The sequence below is a fragment of the Polyodon spathula genome, chromosome 1 (assembly GCF_017654505.1).
Source record: "Polyodon spathula isolate WHYD16114869_AA chromosome 1, ASM1765450v1, whole genome shotgun sequence".
NCBI lineage: Eukaryota > Metazoa > Chordata > Actinopteri > Acipenseriformes > Polyodontidae > Polyodon > Polyodon spathula.
Window position 1 is genome coordinate 48,013,196 of NC_054534.1, and position 22,180 is coordinate 48,035,375.

A 22,180-nucleotide genomic window follows, 5' to 3' on the forward strand; every position below is an offset into this window, starting at 1 on the left:
AGTGCCAGGGTTGTGGAATGCAGCAATTCCACATGCTTCTTTGGGTGGAAGATACAGCACTTATTGGAGTTTCCCTCAACTCCCAAATTGCACAGTACATTAATCAACATGTCACCTGTACCATTCCAAATGACCTGATAGCACCTGAACTCTGAGACTGTGTCTTGAAATGGCAGCAGCATAAATGCAACAAGTACTGTCTAAGATCCAAGAAAATCAAAAACAAGGTGGTGATAGTGCATTTCCCAGAAAAGAACAAACCGTGGTGGTAATTAGAGATGTGGCTGAGGCCTCAAGGCAGACTCTATGGTCTACCATGGAGTAGTGCAGAAGTCAGAACCAATGACTACAATCCAGCCATTTTTTTAGCTTGGGAAGGCAATATGGATATTCAGTTAATTGGTGAACAATCTACAGCCCTGAACCGCTACATTAGAAAATACCTTTCAAAACCTGAGAAGAGTTTTGCCCTTGGCATCATGAATTACATCAACTCAAACAAGTCTGGCCAGCAGACTGTGAAATGTTGCACTCCGCAGCTTGTCCAACAGAGAATGTGCACTTGAAGCAGCAGACAATCTCCTAGGCTTACCTCTCTGTGGCACAGATCCGCAGACATCCATCAAGTGGATTGATGTATCAAAGGTTTCTAGCCGCCGGCTGAAATCCAAGGAACACATTGACATGATAGCAAATGAAAATCCTGAGTCAACCGACGTCTACTTTCCTTCCTGGATTGACTCATACTCAAAACTTCTGGAGGCTGTGCAAGATGTAAGCTTCTATGATTTCATTGCATGGCATGACGTGGTGACAAAGAAGCCTAAAATGTTTCCCTTGGGATACATCAAAAAGAGAAGCACGCCCTTAATCAATCATTACCATTAGAGTGTACAAGACTAACCAGAAAACTACTTTTATCCTTCTATTCTTCTACATTTCATGCAATGGAAAGACAAAACAGACCTTCCCGAAGGGTGCCATTCCTATGCTGAAGCCTTCCTTGCTTGTAGGGATACACTTCAAAAAGCTATGGCCTATCATGACCAACTACAACAAATACCTGCAGCTGATAAGGAGTTAACCCGACTAGTAGAGGAGAAACAAAAGGGAATAGAGGCTGAAGAGGACAATGAGCTTGAAGCAGGAGGACCTGAAAATCAAGTTCACTTTGCTCCTCTGCGGTCTCCAGAGGCAACGGCTGAATTCAGAGATGTGGCGGCGCAACCTCTTCTACAGAATGTAGAAGACATGCTCAAGTGCCTTAATAAAGATCAGCAGAGAGTGTTTGACCACATTGCCTAAACTTTGCAACAACAAACTGAAACGCACCCATCCTCTGCATGTTTGTGAGTGGCACTGGAGGCACAGGAAAGACTTTTCTCATTCACACTGTCACAGCATGGGTGAAACAAAGCCTGGGGAAAAAGTGGCAATCACAGCACCCACTGTAGTTGCAATTTGCAATATCAATGGGATGACCATTCAAAGACTACTAATGCTTCTAGTGAAATATGGAAAAACACAGGTGTATCGTAACCTCTCTGAGGTACTGCAATGTCTACACATCTCGCATGTCTGTATGACCATCCTCATTATTAATGAGGTGTCCATGATTTCCATTGTCACCTTAATGTACATCCATCTTTGAGATTTTTCAGACTGATAACACAGATGATGGCTGCTTTGGAAAAATCAACATCTGTCTTCTGGAGGATTTGCTACAGCTTCTACCTGTGCATCAGAATCCACCTTGTTCCATTTACTCAAGAGGAATTGCACAAAATGACGGGCTCCATGGTATCTGTGGATCTGTGGAATTTGTTTGCGTATGATCAACTCGCACTTAATATGTGCCAGAAACAGGACAGAACTCTTGGTAACCTCCTTAACGGAGCCACCAGCCAAGCTGATTGCAGATTGTTGACTTCATGCTTGATACCTATAGAAAGAGGAGATATTTCCAGCTGCAAAAAACAAATTATCAAACACATGAAAGACTTGGATGACAAAAATGCAAGCTCAGTCTGCGTCATGCCTACTGAAGATGCCAGTTACCAGATCCAAACTGCCGTGCTTGATCGTATGCCTGGAGAGGACATTCATCTTATGGACTGTGGACTGCCCTTTTAACTTCCAGAGAAATGTGCTGAAAAAAAATAAAGCCTACAAGGCTGACTGTAGTCGTACAGCTGGACTGAAACTACCATACGAGTCAAAATAGGCTGAAAACTGGTGCTTCGCAAGAATATTGACATTGCCACTGGTATCATCAATAGGGCAATAGGGAAGCTTCAAGCTGTTTCCTACTGTCTGGAAAACTCAAGTATGGTCAAAACCATAACCATCTAATTTAACAATGGAGTCACCCATACCTTTGAACGTTTATGCTGAAAGTTTGAAATCATGGACTCTACATTGTTCAAGAGCAGTTCCCAGTCATTGGTGCTCATTCAATCACCATTCACAAATGCCAAGGTATGACTCCTGAAAACAGTTATGATGGATCTTGGTAACGTCATTTCCTTCTATGGACAAAGTTTCTTTGAAGAGAACACTTTCAGTTACACATCCATTCAGCGGCTTGAACAACCCCAATTTCACCTCATGCAATGCAAACGCAACATTGCAGTGCCGCCTTCACTTGCAACCTCTAAAGGATTAATTAAAACACAGTCAACAATAGGCAATCGGGAGCTTTGCTCAAAACTATTATCACTTGCCAGCCATTACATCTCTTAACTACTGTGGATATTTGTCACTTCTTAGGAGAACCCTTCAATAGAGGTGAGCAGCAATATTTTGCAGTTTCTCACCAAATTGTCTGAAAATTGGCAATGCAAAACTTCTCCAATCATGAAATGTCAATTTATTTAGTCAGCAGGAAGAATGATTGCACTCCAACTTATGCTTTGGGAAACCAAACCAGACAGGACCATTGCAAAGCGAAACAATGCCAAGTTTACTGCTGTGCAGAAGAGCAAAATTACTGTGGACAACCGGAATTACCAATTAGTTTCCATTATCATAGATCAAAGACAGGGTGTTACTACTGGAAAATGGGTGCATGCAAATAATGCACTCATTGAAGTCAAACCATGGCCAATGCAAAGGACATGGATATGGCCTTTTATGAAGAGATCTAATGCTTTACAAATGCTTTACATTTGCCTAAGTTCATAACATCTCTATAACAAGGAGAATACGTTTTTTTTCAGCATTAAAATGTGTTAGTATACTACCCTTTAACACTGACGTGCATAGGTACCTTTTTAACCATTCATAACATTGTAGTTTTATATCTATTGTAGTAAATATCAATATATCAGTACCTACCAAAATAGACATTGTTTTCACCACTCATGGATGTAAATTTGCAACTAAAGGAATACAATGCTTATGCTTTCAATACTGTCCAAAAGTCCCTTCTACCATTATTTTACTTTAAAATGTTTTCTCATTTCTGTTATTACTTATTACTCTCTTGTCTGTATTTACTGTACATATTATTGAATCTTTCCCCTGCTTTATTCATTATTTGATTAAGTAAAAAAATAAGTTATATCTATAATAAAAACATTGTCAGTGTAAAAAAACAAGTTAGAAAAACGCAACAGTCGTTTAAAGTGAGCATATCAAATACAAAAAGTTAGGAGAAGCAATTTGAGTAACCATGTCAAGCATCAAGTAAATCTGCACAATTGGAAAGGTGCTGGGGCCCAGTATTCACACAATTGTTGCTTCTAACTTGACTTCTTTTTTTGATCGCTCCACTTTACAGCGAAATGCTCTTTGTACAACTTCAAGGGGGTTGTGACCATTCCCTTATCAGCTCAAAAGTCACATCTGCAACAAAAAACATTGACAATGCACAACGAAAAAAAAGGCTCCCACCCCAGCCCTGGATCTGCAAATCCTGACCCATCAACTGTCATTTACCATACACTTACCTTGCATTCTCATTATCCCTTGCACTCGTTGCCAATATTGGACTTGTTCATCATCTTCATTGTTGGATATATATTGCTTCATGCTCTTTCAGGTGTTCTTGTATGTATGGGCTAAATATCTGTTCATGTGTATTCTGAACTGTGTTTTACCTGCATGTTGTCAGTGTGTCTTCCCAAAGCATACTTGTCTGTGCATGTGATGACGCCTGTCCCATTCACTGTCTGTCTTTCTCTCTGTAGTAGTGCTTGTAAGGATAACCAAGAACACTTCAGTCTGTGTTGAGCACTTTCCTTGGCACACGTGTCTCTGCATCTTTATTCTGGTTACAACCCAGCTGATAAGGGAATGAGCATTTCAGTGTAAAGTGGAGTGATGAAAAAAAGAAGCCAAGTTAGAAGCAACAATTGTGTGAATGTTGGGCCCCAGCACCTTTCCAATTGTGCCTATTTGCTTGATGCTTGACAAGGTTGCCCAAATTGCTTCTCCTAACTTGCTTTTGTGTTTGATATCACCACTTTAAACGGCTGTTGCATTTTTCTAACTGTTTTTTTTACTTTGGCATGTATTTAAACCACTGTAGTATAATTACAGCAATTTACATATTTGATACATCGTCACTTTCAATGAGCTTTTGTATGCGTTAAAATGCCACTGTACAGTTCTGGCAGCACAGTTTTGGAAATATACTTTCTACTGGGCAGCATGAAACTGGGCTCCAGATATTCAATATAGTGAAATCAAGTGACATCTACAATCAAATGGTTGATCATCCAGAGTTATACATTTTAATAAGTGTTTAGTTATATCTTTTGCCCTGGAATCCTTGATTTAATGCTTGGGCTAAAGTCAGCTGCTTTGTCTTAGATGTGTTCATATTTTTCAGATTCTGCCTGTTTCTTTTCACTAACCAATGAGCACGGTGCTGTACAGTGAGCTGATGTATTGTGTTGTAATCTTTAGAAGTGGCACGTCCATGTGAAATTGTAGCTGCAAACAACTTGCAGTTGGCTGCACTGTTCTTGGTTTCAGATTTTATAGTTCCAAACTACACTCTTTCAAGACGTATTTGCTGTATATGTGTTGCATATGACTTCAAGGAAAATTCCAGTGTCAGTCTTCCTGCGTAACAAAACTTAACATTGCATTTTATGTGGCGAAAAATTAAAGCATAAGCAAATGCGTATAGCCTATGAAAACAACCAATAGTCGGTACACCCCAGATATCTCTCTCTCTCTCTCAAAATGTTGAAGTACTTTTATGTCCCTAGTTGAGGGACATGACTGAACCATAGTGTTTTGTTTTTTCTCTTCCCAATGTATGCAGGTAGATTCCCTTATCGAAGCATTTGGTACGAACAAGCAGAAGCGGGCTCTTGGTACCCGTCGGATGAATCAGGTTGGCAGCGACACCCTGCAGAAGGCTGTGGCTAAAGCTGCTGAGAATATTATTGACAAGAAGGGGGTCACAGGTAACAATGGGCAAAAGAACAAAATGGAATAATTATATATATATATATATATATATATATATATATATATATATATATATATATATATATATATATATATATGTGTGTGTGTGTGTGTATATATATATATATATATATATATATATATATATATATATATATATAATTAGTATAATTATTGTGACAAAGAAAGTCTACACTCCCTTGAACTTTTTTCATATTTTGTTGTCAGTCCCTCAATCATGCTTTTAAATGAGGATTTTTTTTTTGACTTAACTACACACCATACTCCACATTAAGAGGAAACAAGGATTTATTGAGAAAAAACTATAAAACTGAAAGATCATAATTGGATAAGTTTCCACCCCCATGAGTTAATACTTGGTGGAAGTACCTTTGGCATCAATTACAGCTGTGAGTCTGTTGGAATAGGTCTCTGCCAGTTTTGCATCTAGATTTAGCAGTGCTTGACCATTGTTCTTTACAAAACTGTTCAAGCTCTGTCAAGTTCCTTGGGGTGCGGTGATGGATAGCAATCTTCGAGTCATGCCACAAATGTTTGATTGGATTTAGGTTGGGGCTCTGACTGGGCCACTCAAGGACATTTACCTTTTTATTCCTTAGCCACTCCAGTGTAGCTTTGGGTCATTGTCATGCTGAAAGGTGAACTTCTGTCCCAGTTTCAGCTTTCTTGCAGAGGGCAGCAGGTTTTCCTCAAGGACTTCTCTGTACTTTGCTCCATTCATTTTCCCTTCTATCCTGACCAGTGCCCAGTCCCTGCTGATGAGAAACATCCCCATAACATGATGCTGCCACCACCATGCTTCAAAGTAGGGATGGTGTTCTTTGGGTGATGCACTGTGTTGGGTTTGCACCAAACATAAAGCTTTGCATTTAGGCCAAAAAGTTCCATTTTACTTTCGTCAGACCACAAAACTTTTTGCCACATGGCTACAGTGTTTTTTTTTTTTTTTTTTTTTTAATTTCAAACGGGATTCAAGGGGGGCTTTCTTGAGTAATGGCTTCCTTCTTGCCACCTACCATACAGGGCAGATTTGCGGAGTGCTTTGGATATTGTTGTCACATGCACACTTTGACCAGTCTTGGCCATAAGTCTGTAGCTCTTGCAAAGTTGCCGTTGGCCTCTTGGTAGCCTCTCTGATCAGTCTCCTTCTTGCTCAGTCATCCAGGTTGGAGGGACGGCCTGATCTAGGCAGGGTATTGGTGCTGCCATAGACATTCCACTTCTTAATGATAGTCTTGAGCGTGCTTCAAGGGATATTCAAGGCCTTTTGATATTTTTTTTATACCCATCCCCTGATCTGTGCCTTTCAATAACTTTGTTTTGGAGTTTTTTTAGTGCTCATGGTTGAGTCTTTGCTTTGAAATGCACTACCCAGCAGAGGGAACCTACAGGAACTGCTGAATTTATCCTGAAATCATGTGAATCACTACAATTTAACACAGATGGAGGCCGCTTAACTTGGCGTGGGATTTTGTAGGCAATTGGTTACACCTGAGCTAATTTAGGATTGACATTACAAGGGGGATGGACACTTATCCAACCAAGCTATTTTAATTTTTTATATTTAATTTTCTACAAATTTCTAGAATATTTTTTTCACTTGGAAGTTGGGGGGTAGGATGTGTAAATAAATGAAATAAATATAATTTTTTTACATTTTTTTTTTATAAATGCATTAATTCCAGACTATAAGGCAACAAAAGGTGAGCATTTTTGAAAGAGGGTGTAGACATTCTATAGGCACTGTAGGTATGAAGAAACACCAGCAATACAAGAAATCTGACACCCCCATTACTGTGTGTTTATGCAAATGGGTTTTTAGGTTTAACTCGCTTTTAAACATTGGATGCAGCATTTTGTGTTTTGTTAGTTTTGACGTTGAATATTTCAGTTCAGGTTTGATAGCACTAAAACACAGAATAGAACTCCAAGTTTAAAAAATAAAAAATCAGTGTTGAAGTATTTTTATTGGGGTTTTTAAATTTCTAACTGCCGTGTGTTTACAATTACCAAAATTATAGATTGAAACCCAAGATGGAATTATTTCCTTTAACTCACTGAAGCCCATCTATTATTTATTTTATAATACATGAATATTAGTATCTGTAATAAGACATTAAACGGGTATTAAGGTTCAAATTGCAACTGATTTTAATGAACAATAACGTAAATTAAGCCAATATTAAAATCTTAAATATAATTAATTTGATCATTCAGGAATGCTGAATTAAACTGGGTAGATAATGAACTGCAAAAAATAAAATTAAGGAATTGTAAACTTAGTTGCTTTTCTGGAAAGGCGAATTCGCCCCTAAGCAACACGTCATCAGCAAGTGTATAAAAGCTCTGTGTGTTATTCTTTAATGTCACTTCTGTTTCAGCTGCTCAGTCAAGTGCTGGGGGGCTGAAACAGGAGTGAACCCTTAGAGCCTAGCCTGCTCTCAGCCACAGAATCCCTGAGGTTTCCACCTAAAAAATAAAAAATTGTGGGTGTTGTCGAAAGTAGTCTTTGGATGGACAGGAGTCAAATATGGGTGAAAAGTCAAATATACTCTTCTAGATGAATATGCTGTTTTGCCGTCGCCTTTTTTTTCGAATGGCTCAGGATGTGAGTGTGTGTGTATATATACACATATAGTGATATATGCTGCTTTTGTTTTTTAGCTTTAGTGAACGATGTTGCTCAGACAGAGGCTCAGGACGCAGTGCTCTTCATTCCGCCGTGTCAGACTGCTGCCACCAAACCAGAAGATGTTTACAAGTTTGATGACCGTATCCTTTTCCAAAACTAGCCGTACTTGGTGACAAATGTATTCTTTTCTGCTGTTCAGGGAAATACTTGCATGTAATTGTGGTATAAAGCAGTGAAGTGGTTCATTCCAGATTTTCCTTAGCAGTTGTTGTTCAGTTATCTCCCCGGCAGAGTATGAAGCCTCTGCAACCCCTGCTAAAGCGTTTAGGGACATCTTATCTGAAGACATACCGAAAATGATAGAGGAGGGCAGGTGAGAATGACAATTACTTCTATTTGGTGTTCATACTTGAGAAAGGTGGACATTTTATACTAACATTTTATTGATGATGATCTTAATATCCCTGCTGGTAGAAATTATTTCACACAATAGTATTTTGACACATTTTTTGTTGAAGGTGTGCAGTTATCAAAAAGGTTACAATATACAGAAGTGATTTAAAGTCTGAATTTAAAAATGTAGTTCATGCCTAATTGGTCAGTTTTTAAAATAATTTGTTTCTGATCCATTTCCTGTGTGTGTGTGTTACAGCCCCTCGTTTGTGGTGGAAGAGCTGAAGTGCATGCCCATGAATGACGAGCTCAGAGATCACAAAGCACGCTGTCTGTGGTACCTGAACCAGCTTATCAAGTTGTCGTTCATGAAAGTCATCAAGCACAAGTGTAAGTGTGATGCTTATAGAAGCCATGGAGAATGAGCTTCTTCAATGTGTTTTTACTATTTATTGTCATTTCTCGTCCGCTGGTAGTCATGGAGTTGGTACTGCAGCAAGTACACAGTACTTTTAAGATTTCCTTCAGGGGGTTGGGCATAACAGCAAGAGCAACAGAAGGGGAGACATTCAGTTGTTTACATGAACATAAGAATTACAATATGTTTCAGAAAAGTAATTCCGATATCAAACATCATGCAGGGCTCCAGACAAATGTTTTGCCTTAGGAGCCAATGGCAGCTACACCAAAAAAATTGCTCGCCAAATCCAGTTCCTGAATGCCACTTCAGGAGCAGTTTGGTTCTTATCATATTCAACTGTTAAGCCCGGTACGTTCTGCCCAATATGATCATCGCATCCCAATGCCCGATAGTCTCCTCACAAAAAAAATCTTTGCAAGCGGGCATCACACACTGCCCGATAAAATCACAGGAAGGGACACACAATACGTTTTTCCTGATGTTTGATTTGTCCTGGATACTTAAAGTACAGTGGCAATGGGGCAAATATCTACAGGCTTGGCTAGAAGGCGATGTTGGTATATGTATGTACAGATAAGCTGCCATTTTTACGCATTAAAAAATCTGAAATCTGCAATAATTTAAAATGGTCTGCCTGCCTCCTGCCTCCCCTAAAACTTCCACTAACAACTACATCTCCAAGAATACAATGTCTTCAGTTACTAAGAAACTACACAAGAAAAACCAATCCATATTTTGTTATCCAATCTCTGGCCGGCCCTGTTGTCTTGCAGCCAATCACAGAAGAATAACAAAAATTTGAAGCTACACAGGTTGAAGTGTAAACACCCCAATCCAGGTACAAATCCAACTGGAACAGTCGTCAGAGGCAACCACTAAAAAAAGGTGCCTGTAATATTAAACTAACCGTTTTATAACTTATTAATGAATGTCCTTGTTTTATTTCTTTATGGATTTTATAATGTAATTTTAACATATTCTAAGTTTAAGAATTTAATATTAAAATATAAGTAAAATAATTAATTTGCAGTCAGTGTGATAACTCAAAAAAAATGTGTAGAACACACACGTGGTAGTACAGTAGTTCAAAGTAACGTTTCAGTTAAAAAGGGAGGAAGGCTCTTTTTTAATGCCTACCCAATCATTAAAGATTGTACATATTTATCAAGATTATTCATGACCCAAACCTTATCTGATGTGCTGTGTATGTATGTGCATGTACAGTATGTAATATCTATTGAAAACAAGCCCTGACACCCCTGTAAGCATTATACTTTTTAACTTAGACAAAATATTTACAGAATACTTAAACTGCTGCCATAACCATGTTGTATGAATAATTTATTAATAGTGTCATAATAAAATTATACCAAATTCCGTATATTTACAATGAAGGGAAAACATATAAATAAAAATGTGATTTGGTCATTAATTACACTATATGTCAATCATACAGCATGGTTATAGCAGCAGTTTTTAAACTTACGTAAATATTGTTAAAGTACAATGCTTATACTTCCAGAGAGAGATGACCAAATGCAGTGAAATCATTGGTTGCTGACTTTTACACTTGCTAGTATAACAGACTAGCCAATGCAAAGGAATTACATCGCAAAATATTAAACGTGTTTAAACTTTGAGTCGACTGAAATCGATCAGACGATCCTGTAAAATCGCATCTCGAAGCATACACTACCTGATGCGACTGAAAAATCTTGTCGCTATTGATCACATCAGCCAGTGTGTCTTGGGCTTTAAAGTACAAGACACTAAAATAATACTAAACAGTAAGTTAATGTCTGTACTCACTTGTTCGTTGCCACATTTGCAGCCTGTTTATTTTAATTATTTTGCAAGTCTTTGGAATTTGTGCGTTATGCTATTTATGATTAGGTCTTCTGGTTTTAGGGGTTTATTTTTGATCACGTGATGTCGCTTTAAACATATTTTGAGCCGATTCGCTTTATTAATCAAACATTAATTACCAAAGGAAGTTGCTTCTTTTTACCCTTATATCTTGACTGCGTTAACAAAAGACTTGCATTGATCTCACCTGATTCTGTTTGGACCTGCATTTCATTCTGGCTTTAATCACCGAATTCAGCGTATTAGTTTCCACTGCGTTAGTTTCTAGTAGTGTGTCGCTAATTTAAACAGTCTGCTATTCAGTTAAGGCTTAACAACTATTAATGTTTAAAGGGAGGGAGAGAGACAGAAAATAAAAACCTAAACTATAAGCCCTATTTGTGATATTGAATACAGCACAGCAAGCACATGTCATATTTTCATTAGCACAATCAGAGCTAAATTTAGTGAATGGCAGTTTTTCAAGTAAGCTGCAGTGCTTTTCATTTTGAATTCCCTAAATGTTTTGCTTTTTCTCACCGGTACACTTCCTAATTACAGTATTTCTATCCATTCTGCTTTCATCTTTCTTAAAATGAGAAATACTTTGTTTTCACCACAATAGTTTAGTGCAAAACTCACTCTACTGTTTTTCATTGTAGTAATATCTTAAATTACTGTGCCTGCTTTAGCTGAAGAGATATTATCAGCTCATCACCTAACGGGATTCTGCTGCGCAATTAAATCATCCTTAATCTCCTGACAGTAAACAGTGTAACCAAATGTATTGTATCTGGGATAGTTGCGGCTGCTAAAGAAGATGCAACAGATGAAAAAATGTTTCCGTTATCTCAAAACTTTTGTTAGGCACCCTACGATTTGAATGGCGAAAGACAACATCAGTTTATCACAAAGTGAAAGTGGCTATATTTGTAAACTTGGTTAAACACATCCCATTTTTGTTCTCGCATGCATAGAAAGGCATAAAAAGGCAAACGGTAACTTATTTCCCAGCTAACTTGTTACCTGTGACACCGGCACTGCAATTTACTTGGCCCCGGTGCAAAGAAAAAAAAAAGCACATCCTAGAAGACCTTTTGAAATACATCGGCAGTAAAATCTAAATCGACTGTGAACAAGACAGTAATCAATCAAGTAACAGTATGTCCAAACACTAATAAATCAGTTGTGTAACAAGGTGAATCAATTTGATTAGTAACTCGATTTAGTTAACATTGAAACATTATTAATAGCTTCAAATTAGTCACAAAACTTAAGTTATAGGCATGAATTGGATTTTTTAATTAATGTTATGAGGTACAAAGGTTAGTATAAAACCGTTTCTATGAAGAAAAAAAATAAAACACACATGCATGTCAAAACCTAGCCCACAGTACAAGTGCATTCGTTACAACTCGTAAGCAAAAACATCATTCTATGAAATAAATATACCATATATATATATATATATATATATATATATATATATATATATATATATATATATATATATATATATATATATATTTTTTTTTTTAAATACTGACTTTTGACCATCCATTCGTAATATTCAGAGTTGAAGACTCATTTTGGCTGACAGCGATTTGGGGGTGCTGTTGTGCATTGTTTAGACTAAGTTCTTTTATGAGTCAAATATATAAAAAAACAGGGTTGGAGATTTTTATTATTTATTAATTATGGAATCTTTTTTGTAGTACTGTAGTTGTGGCTCTACAGTACCTCCAAACTGTATATTTAAGGATGTTGTAAATGGTGGTTTGTGAATAGTTATATACTAAATTAAATTAAAGTGATTTTGGACCATTCTTCTTGGCAGATTTGCTCCAGGTTGTTCAGGTTGGTTGGACGACGCTTGTGGACCGCAATTTTCAAATAGTGCCACAGATTCCACTATGTAACACAATTTTTGTTCCTGGGTAGTAAGTGTTATTTCCTAATTGCTTATGCCTCAAAAGTATAGAAAATGGCTATTATTCCCCACAAACTTTGCTTTTGTGACCAGGACAGGATTTCCAATGGGAAAACGGGTCTTTTCGTTCACATAAAGTCAGAAAAAAACAACATATGAATCCAAATTAACATGTATTTAACTAATACTAATGTATTTATACTAATACAGTAAATACAGTTTAATCGTAAATCTCGAAAAACTACTCACTTCTATATCTTTTGTAGTCATTTTTGGATTACTTTAGTATAAATACATGTTAATTTGGATTCATATGTTGTTTTTTTCTGACTTTATTTGAACGAGAAGACACACATTTGCCCGTTTTCCCATTGGAAATAGTGATATTTTGAAATATCACTGTCCTGGTCACAAAAGCAAAGTTTGTGGGGAATAAGCCATTTTCTATACTTTTGAGGCATAAGCAATTAGGAAATAACACTTACTACCCAGGAACAAAAAAAAAAAAAAAAAAAAAAAAATAATTGTTACACGGTGTTTTCAATGGGATTGAGATCAGGACTTTGACTGGGGCACTGTGGAACATTCACCTTTTTGTTCTTGAGCCACTCGAATGTTTTGGCCTTGTGCTTGGGATCATTGTCCTGCTGAAAGGTGAATTTCCTCCCAAGCTTCAGTTTTTTATCAGACTGAAGCAGATTCTCTTGCAGCATTTTCCTGTATTTTGCTCCATCCATTCTTCCTTCAATTGTAACAAGATGCCCAGTCTTGGGCATCTTGTTACAATGCAACTGTGCAATTGTGCTGCCTTCCGGGAGCCTCGGTCAAGCACATCACTGAGAACGTGGACAGGCTCCTAGAACGAACAGGAGACGACCCAGTAGTAGTCGTCCACGTCGGTACAAACAACATTGGAAGAGACAGACCAAAATCTCTGCAAAACAAATTCAGAGAACTAGGAAGGAAATTAAAAGAGAAAACCAAAACTGTGGTATTTTCTGGTATACTACCGGCACCTTGCAAAGGACCATATGGACAGCTGGAAATAATTAATCAAAACGCATGGCTGAAGACGTGGTGCGCACGGGAAGGCTTCACCTATCTTGATCATTGGACCACATTCTACAACGAGGACTATCTGTATAGACGGGATGGACTACATTTAAATAACAAGGGAACTAGTCTACTTGGAGAAAAGATCCTCGAGCAGGTTCAGAAGCATTTAAACTAGAAAGGAAGGGGGGAGAAATCAACAAAAAAACAGAAGGGAGACAGCATCAAAACAAGAACAACAACTCAGGTAAGACAACCATTAAATGTATTTATCTAAATGCTAGAAGTATCAGAAACAAAATTCTAGAACTTGAAGCTACTGCACTAACAGGTAACTATGATGTGATAGGTGTTACAGAAACGTGGTTGTCTGAGAGTGATGGGGACGAATATAATATTTGTGGGTATACACTGTATAGGAAAGACAGGCAGGACAGAAGAGGAGGAGGGGTAGCGCTATAAGAAACAGTCTTGAAGTCCAGGTGTTAAACCTGGACAAAGAAAATAAAACCGAATCAATATGGGTCAGAATAACGGACAAAAATTCAAAAGGCATAATAATAGGAGCATGCTATAGACCGCCAGATTCAGACGGTGAGCACAATAATCTGTTATACAATGACATTAGAAATGTGTGTAGCAAAGGAGAAGCCATACTAATGGGGGATTTCAACTTCCCCCAAATAAAATGGGAAAACCCGGTGGGTAGCGCGAAGGATGAAATAGAAATGGTGGAAATGACAAATGACTGCTTCCTAACACAATTTGTGAAGGCACCCACTAGAGGGGAGGCATGCCTTGATTTAGTCTTTTCAAATAACGAAGATAGAATAACTAAAACAGAGGTCAGAGAACCACTGGCAAACTCAGACCACAACATGGTCTCATTTGAAGTGTTTTTTAAATCCCCAAAAGTAATGACTAAAGCTAAGGTTTACAATTTTAGAAAAGCAAACTATGAAGGTATGAAACAGAGACTAACAGAAGTAGATTGGAGTAAAATAGAGAAAACACCCACAGAAGAAGGATGGTTGTTCTTCAAAAATGTAGTACTAGAGGCGCAAAACAATTACATCCCTAAAGTAGACAAATCTAAATGTAAAACTAAATTGCCAAAATGGTTTAATAGATCAATTAAAAAAAATATTCAGCGAAAAAAGGCACTTTACAGAGCATTAAAAAAGGACCAAAAAGAAAGTACACAGAAAGAGTACACAGAACTGCAAATGCAAGTCAAAAAGGAAGTTAGAAAGGCCAAGAGAGAAATAGAAATGAACATTGCTAAGGGAGCTAAAACCAATTCCAAAATGTTTTTCCAATATTACAACAGCAAGCGAACATTCAAAGAGGAGATTAAATGTTTAAGAGATACAAATGGCAAAATCGTAGATGAAGAAAAAAAATAGCAAATATATTAAATGATTACTTTTCACAAGTTTTTACAAAGGAAGATACTGACAACATGCCCCACATGTCATCCAGTTCCTATCCAGTTTTAAATAACTTTAGCATAACTGAGGCAGAAGTGTTAAAGGGACTAGGAGCTCTTAAAATAAACAAATCCCCTGGGCCGGATGAGATCCTCCCAGTAGTACTCAAAGAAATGAAAGAAGTAATTTACAAACCGCTAACCAAGATCATGCAGCAGTCTCTTGACACAGGGGTGGTACCGACAGACTGGAAAATTGCAAACGTAATACCGATCCACAAAAAGGGAAACAAAACTGAACCAGGTAACTACAGACCAGTAAGCCTGACTTCTATTATATGCAAACTTATGGAAACTATAATAAGATCCAAAATGGAAAATTACCTATATGGTAACAGGGTCCTGGGAGACAGTCAACATGGTTTTAGGAAAGGGAGATCGTGTCTAACTAACTTGCTTGATTTTTTTGAGGCTGCAACATCGATAATGGATAATTGCAAAGCATATGACATGGTTTATTTAGATTTCCAGAAAGCTTTTGACAAAGTCCTGCACAAAAGATTAATTCTCAAACTGAACGCAGTTGGGATTCAAGGAAACACATGTACATGGATTAGGGAGTGGTTAACATGTAGAAAACAGAAAGTACTGATTAGAGGAAAAACCTCAGAATGGAGTGTGGTAACCAGCGGTGTACCACAGGGATCAGTATTAGGTCCTCTGCTATTCCTAATCTACATTAATGATTTAGATTCTGGTATAGTAAGCAAACTTGTTAAATTTGCAGACGACACAAAAGTAGGAGTGGCAAACACTGTTGCAGCAGCAAAGGTCATTCAAAATGATCTAGACAAGATTCAGAACTGGGCAGACACATGGCAAATGACATTTAATAGAGAAAAGTGTAAGGTACTGCACGCAGGAAATAAAAATGTACATTATAAATATCATATGGGAGATATTGAAATTGGAGAAGGAATCTATGAAAAAGACCTAGGAGTTTTTGTTGACTCAGAAATGTCTTCATCTAGACAATGTGGGGAAGCTATAAAAAAGGCTAACAAGATGCTCGGATACATTGTGAAAAGTGTTGAATTTAAATCAAGGGAAGTAATGTTAAAACTGTACAATGCACTAGTAAGACCTCATCTTGAATATTGTGTGCAGTTCTGGTCACCTCGCTATAAAAAAGATATTGCTGCTCTAGAAAGAGTGCAAAGAAGAGCGACCAGAATTATTCCGGGCTTAAAAGGCATGTCATATGCAGACAGGCTAAAAGAATTGAATCTGTTCAGTCTTGAACAAAGAAGACTACGTGGCGACCTAATTCAAGCATTCAAAATTCTAAAAGGTATTGACAGTGTCGACCCAAGGGACTTTTTCAGCCTGAAAAAAGAAACAAGGACCAGGGGTCACAAATGGAGATTAGACAAAGGGGCATTCAGAACAGAAAATAGAGGCACTTTTTTACACAGAGAATTGTGAGGGTCTGGAATCAACTTCCCAGTAATGTTGTTGAAGCTGACACCCTGGGATCCTTCAAGAAGCTGCTTGATGAGATTTTGGGATCAATAAGCTACTAACAACCAAACGAGCAAGATGGGCCGAATGGCCTCCTCTCGTTTGTAAACTTTCTTATGTTCTTATGCTGATGAGAAGTATCCCCACAGCATGATGCTGCCACCATCATACTTCACTATAGGGATGGTGTGTCTTGAGGCATGGGCAGTGTTAGGTTTGTGCCACACATAGCGCTTTGAGTTTTAGCCAAAAAGCTCTAACTTGGTCTCATCTGACCACAAAACCTTTTCCCACATCGCAGCTGGGTCACTCTCATGCTTTCTGGCAAACTCCAGACCTGCTTTCATGTGGTACTTTTTGAGTAACAGCTTCTTTCTTGCCACCCTCTCATACAGGCCAGTGTTATGCAGAGCTCTTGATATGGTTGACTGGTGCACCATTACTCCACTCCCAGCCACTGAACTCTGTAGCTCCTTCAAAGTGATTGTTGGCCTCTCTGTGGCTTCTCTCACAAGTCTCCTTGTTTGAGCGCTGAGTTTTGTGGGACAGCCTTTTCTTGGCAGTGCCTGGGTGATGTGATGTAGCTTCCACTTCCTGCTTATTGATCTAACTGTGCTCACTGGTATATCCAAACACTTGGATATTATTTTGTACCCTTACCCTAATCTATGCATTTGTATTACTTTATCTCTAACTTCTGTAGAATGCTCTTTGGTCTTCATTTTCCTTCAGATTCACAGCCTTACCAGTGATCCTTCAACAGTGGGGTTTTCATCCAGAAAATGTGACAGCAACTTTAATGGTTCACAGGTGGAGGCCAATGGTAAGGTAATTGTGTCCTCGTTAGGGCAATTTCTTTCATCAGTGCAAACTGGGAGCTTCCACAGCACAGAGGTTGAATACTTATGCAAGCAAGATATTTCAGTGTTTTATTTTTCTTAAATATTTTCCAACATAAAACCAATGTCACCTTACAATAATTGATTCTGAGTTTCAGTGTTTAAAAATAAAATATCAAACAGAACGAAATTTCAATGTACCATTTGTAATTTGGTAATATGAGAGAATTGATCGGGGGTCTGAATGACTGTGTGTGTGTGTGTGTGTGTGTGTGTGTGTGTGTGTGTATATAAATAAATAAATAAAACGATTGAGATTCCAGAGCTAGTGGGCTTCTGTTTTGCATAGATCCCCGCTGGAAGGTTGAAGTTCTTAGCTGTGAAATAAATTTTAAATCAATCTGCGCATACATACCAGCTTTTTCTTAACATTCTAATCTACAACTAATCTGATAACATAAAAAGCTACTTAAACATACTTTCTGATGCTGGTCTAGAGACAAGAAACATCATGTCTGTGACAGCACACCATAATATGTGTGTGTGTGTATTTTAAATCTCCTTCCCGATCTGCAAGGGCCAACCTCAAACTGGATGGGTTGGCAATTAATTCCAATTCATCACTTTAATGTGGTTAGCGATGTGACAATCACGTATTGGAAGAAAAGTGATTGCAATCTCTACTGAAGGGGGCGTGACTTAGGGTATATCAGGGGGTGTGACAAAGCAATCTGTTCCTTTGTTATGGTTATGAGAGGACCTGTAAAGGAGCACTGTGGTTTAACCGTGAGTGTTTCGTGTTGTTTGTGTGCCTCAGTAACTGTGTCGTTTGTCATTCGTAGACTGCAAAAATCCGGGAGCTGCTGCTAAAAAGCCAGCACCAACCATGGACCACACTGCAGTAATATTCTACCATTATTGTATCCTAGGAGCACTCGCTTGGGAACTGTGATCTTGTGTGTGTTTAAAGTGCGTGTTAGTATTCAGTATTATTTCGGGAGTGAACCCTGGGGGTTTTAACTGTGCCATACATACCTTTGTGCAGTGCCAGTTATTATTTGCAGCACAATAAAGAGCAGCTTTTCACCGTGAACTGCGTTGTGTAATATTATTACTGAGCACTGCATCAGTTCTACACCTGCGCACTGCAAACCACTTTGCCACAGATGGATATTTAAAACTGTTTGTTTTGTTGACGTTTCCTTTAAAATATTACACTCCACTCCTTAAAATGCTTCTTTGGGGTTCTGTTGCTTTATAGATGGAAAATTGTGTCATAGGACTACGTGATTGCCTACTAAGAGGGATTGACTTATTTGTTTAAATTAAGATTATAAAAAAATGTTTGTATTATTGTACTTAAACCAAACATAAAAGATAGCACAATTAACATGAAGTACGCAATATTTATTTAAAGTATCGTACTTGCAATATGTAGCTATGAATTAGTTTTTTTGCACCGGCATTGACAAAACATATGAGATTTTCACTTAGAAAATAGTTGATAACAGCAGCATTTCACAAGGAATGTGATGAGTATGCAGATGATTGAACATTATGATAAACAAACACGTTATCTTTTTTCTGATGGTAATTTATTAAAAATGTTAAACTCTGCTCTGTCTGAACTACTTCTGCCTGTGCCCCGTGCCTAACAAATGTGATGTCCGTTCACTGTGCTGTGATTGCTTGGCAATCGTGGAAGTGTCTCAGGTTATTCTAGGATGCCATGACTGAACTTTCTTTTGGAACACTTTAAAGGTTCATTTTGTTTAAAAAAAGAAAAAAAAAACTAGTATAATTTATGGACCTGCAGACCACTGAATTAAATCTGTACAAATAACACATAAAACTGTCTTCCAACATGTGCTTTCCAAATCTATTGCATCTGTTAAATAAAAAAAAATGCAGTTCTCTTTACGTAAATGATGCACTTTTTTTTTATTTTGCTGCACACTTAAAATTACTGTTTTTTCCCCTCCAAATATCACTCACAACTCGCTGCGTATTAAAAATCATGTAAATGTTGTATTACAAAAACAAAAAAAATTGGCTGTTTTCCCCGGGTTCTCATTCTGGAGGTAAGGTCTGAGGGGTTTTTAAACAGTAATACAAATGTGGTGTCGGGGGTAAAGATGGGGAAAGTCTGGTTCCGGAATTTTTAAAATGTATGTATTTATTTATTTTTGTCCTAACCATTGCTAGAGTAAAGTTGTTAACCATGCAACATGTTGTGTCTTTCAGTTGGCCTGGCTGATACCTGTCCGCGTTTAATTCAGAGCAAATTAATGAAGAACTTCACATTCTTATCATTCAACTCTGGCAGGTGAGTAACAGTTTATGTAAGACCCCTACGTCATATGTCTATCCTGACCAGCGGTAAGTACACCTAAGTGTACCCAGCATTGACACATCTGTAGATGGGTATGTAAAGGGTTTGTTGTCAGCTAATTTAATTTCCTTATTCATGTTCATATTTGCAAATATTAAATGGATATATAAGGCTTAATATACTTTCATCCATAAGTTTTCCTTGATCAAATGACTTTGAAGTTCCAGTGAAAGTGATCTGTTTTCTTTTAAGTATCCAGAATGTGGTTTCATCCTCAATGAAGTCCAAGATCTCAGCCTACGTCCTGGCCCTGGCTCTGCATATCAATGACTTTCAAACAGACCTGACACTTCTGCAGCGGGACATGAAGCTCAGTGAGAATAAGTAAGGCAGCATTTTCATTTCCTTTATTTCTTTTTCAGTTTACACACATGACATCATACAAAGGTGTATAAAAAAGAGATAATAAATCTTCTAACTAACTATGTCTAACTATAAATAGCCTTCAAAGAAAATTGGGCAACCAACTCATGTACCTCCGTTACATATCAGCTGTAACCCAATATATTTATGGGTAACTCCCCCCCCTAAAAAAAAAAAAAAAAAAAATCAGTATAAACACATGGCTTTTCTATTATCTATTATTTTGTATTCTTTCAACAATAGATACATAATTTTAGGTTGCCTGTCCAAACTTTTGAGGAATACAGGTTTATACTCAACAGCAGAACCCCATTGCATTTAATACATAGAGACATATACAGGGGTTTACTACCACCTTGTCATTGCTTCAGTAGTTAGGTAATGTGCTTCAACAATATTTTAATTTAAATATACCTGAAAACAGGTAAACATGTTCAGCAACCATATAAAGGCCCTATATTTACAGGTACATCCTAGTTATGATTCCTTGGTTTTGCAGTGGTCAGCTGGCATGTACCAAAATAACATCTTAACAGCTTCAGTGAAAGAGTGCTTGAATACCAGTTTAATTTACCATACATAAATTCTACATATTTTTTTGTTGAACTTTGTTTTTAAGAATGTTGGAAATTGCCAAAGCCATGGGACTGAAGATCACAAAAAGAAGTGTGTCGGTGTCTGGTGGAGTGTCTGAGGACCACAAGTTCGGTACACTGGTACTTCCATTGTTAAAGTACGACCAGGGCGGGAACCAAAGGAAAAGGAAAAGAATGGCATAGGGAGCAGAGAGAACAGACCTGATGTGACAGAATCACACAAACCACGACCCTCTTCTTGAAACTGAAGCACAGGCTCATTTTTGTTGGCAATGAGAGAAACAAGCGCAAATATGTAAACATGGCTTTCGTATATACAATTTCTTACTACATTTATTAATGTGAATTCAACTACACACACGTGTCGTACATATGCCATTGTCATGTGTTCTGGAGTTCTACATACAACAGTCAAGTTGTTATGAATCTGTTGGTCACTCTACAAAACAAGCTCATGCTGTTTTATGGTCACACATTCTGTAGTGTACAGCACTTGTAAATCTGGTTTGTAAATGCAGCTGTATTTTTTTCAATTCATATGAATGCATCAGTTAAAACCATTTTCACTAGACTGGAATATGCTATTTACAGTTGCATTGGAATGCAAGTATTCTTTAGCACTCAGTTGTATCATTGATGGGACCCTTTGCTAAACTGCATAATAAGAAAGAGGTATGGAACCAAACTTATTTTTAGAAAAGAATGCATGATGCTTCCTTACTTACCATTTGATTTGAGATATGTAATCTTTTAAATATGACAGTACGTGCTTAAGTAATTGCCTTGGCTTTTGATTTTCCTTTTTGGTTGATTTTACAGTTAATAGATCTGACCGAGTTAAGCATTCAAGCTGTTTCTCGGTTTCCTTTTTTGTGTCTTTAACTGTCAATAGAGAGAAAAACAACAGATGCAAGTTTAGTTTTGTTTTTGTTTTTTTATCTCCCAGAGTGATGCTGCACCTATAAGCTATTGCGAATGAAAGGGCATTAAGGATTAAAAAAGCCTTTTCATAGTTTGTGTTTGGAACAATAAAAATGTGGAAAAGTTGTGTGGCCCTCCGTTATTTATTTATGATAACCACAAAAGGTGAAAAAAAAAAAAAAAAAAAGAGAATATGACAACAGGACAAATTTAGTTTGTTATTGGTATATAAAATTGGTTTCGAAGTGTGACAAAAATTGTGATATTCCCTACATATACAGTATCATTCAAAAGTTTGAGTACACTTGCTAGAAACTAGGTTTTTTTCATAATTGACAATGTTTTACGTCATATACGTTTCTGTAAATACTTGAAAATGAAAACACGTTATAATATACAA

The 22,180-nt window shown here is 37.5% G+C and overlaps 1 protein-coding gene across 1 annotated transcript in view; it reads left to right on the forward strand.

Moving 5' to 3' along the window:
• Positions 1 to 21,905, forward strand: part of polr1e (RNA polymerase I subunit E) — a 38,695-nt gene extending 16,790 nt beyond the window's left edge. The window contains exons 6-12 of the mRNA XM_041256896.1: positions 5,276 to 5,420; positions 8,110 to 8,217; positions 8,354 to 8,450; positions 8,730 to 8,860; positions 19,753 to 19,834; positions 20,093 to 20,224; positions 20,883 to 21,905. Of these exons, the coding sequence (XP_041112830.1) occupies positions 5,276 to 5,420; positions 8,110 to 8,217; positions 8,354 to 8,450; positions 8,730 to 8,860; positions 19,753 to 19,834; positions 20,093 to 20,224; positions 20,883 to 21,042 (855 nt within the window). The 3' untranslated portion in view covers positions 21,043 to 21,905. The remainder of the gene's footprint in view (positions 1 to 5,275; positions 5,421 to 8,109; positions 8,218 to 8,353; positions 8,451 to 8,729; positions 8,861 to 19,752; positions 19,835 to 20,092; positions 20,225 to 20,882) is intronic.
• Positions 21,906 to 22,180: the final 275 nt, after the last annotated feature.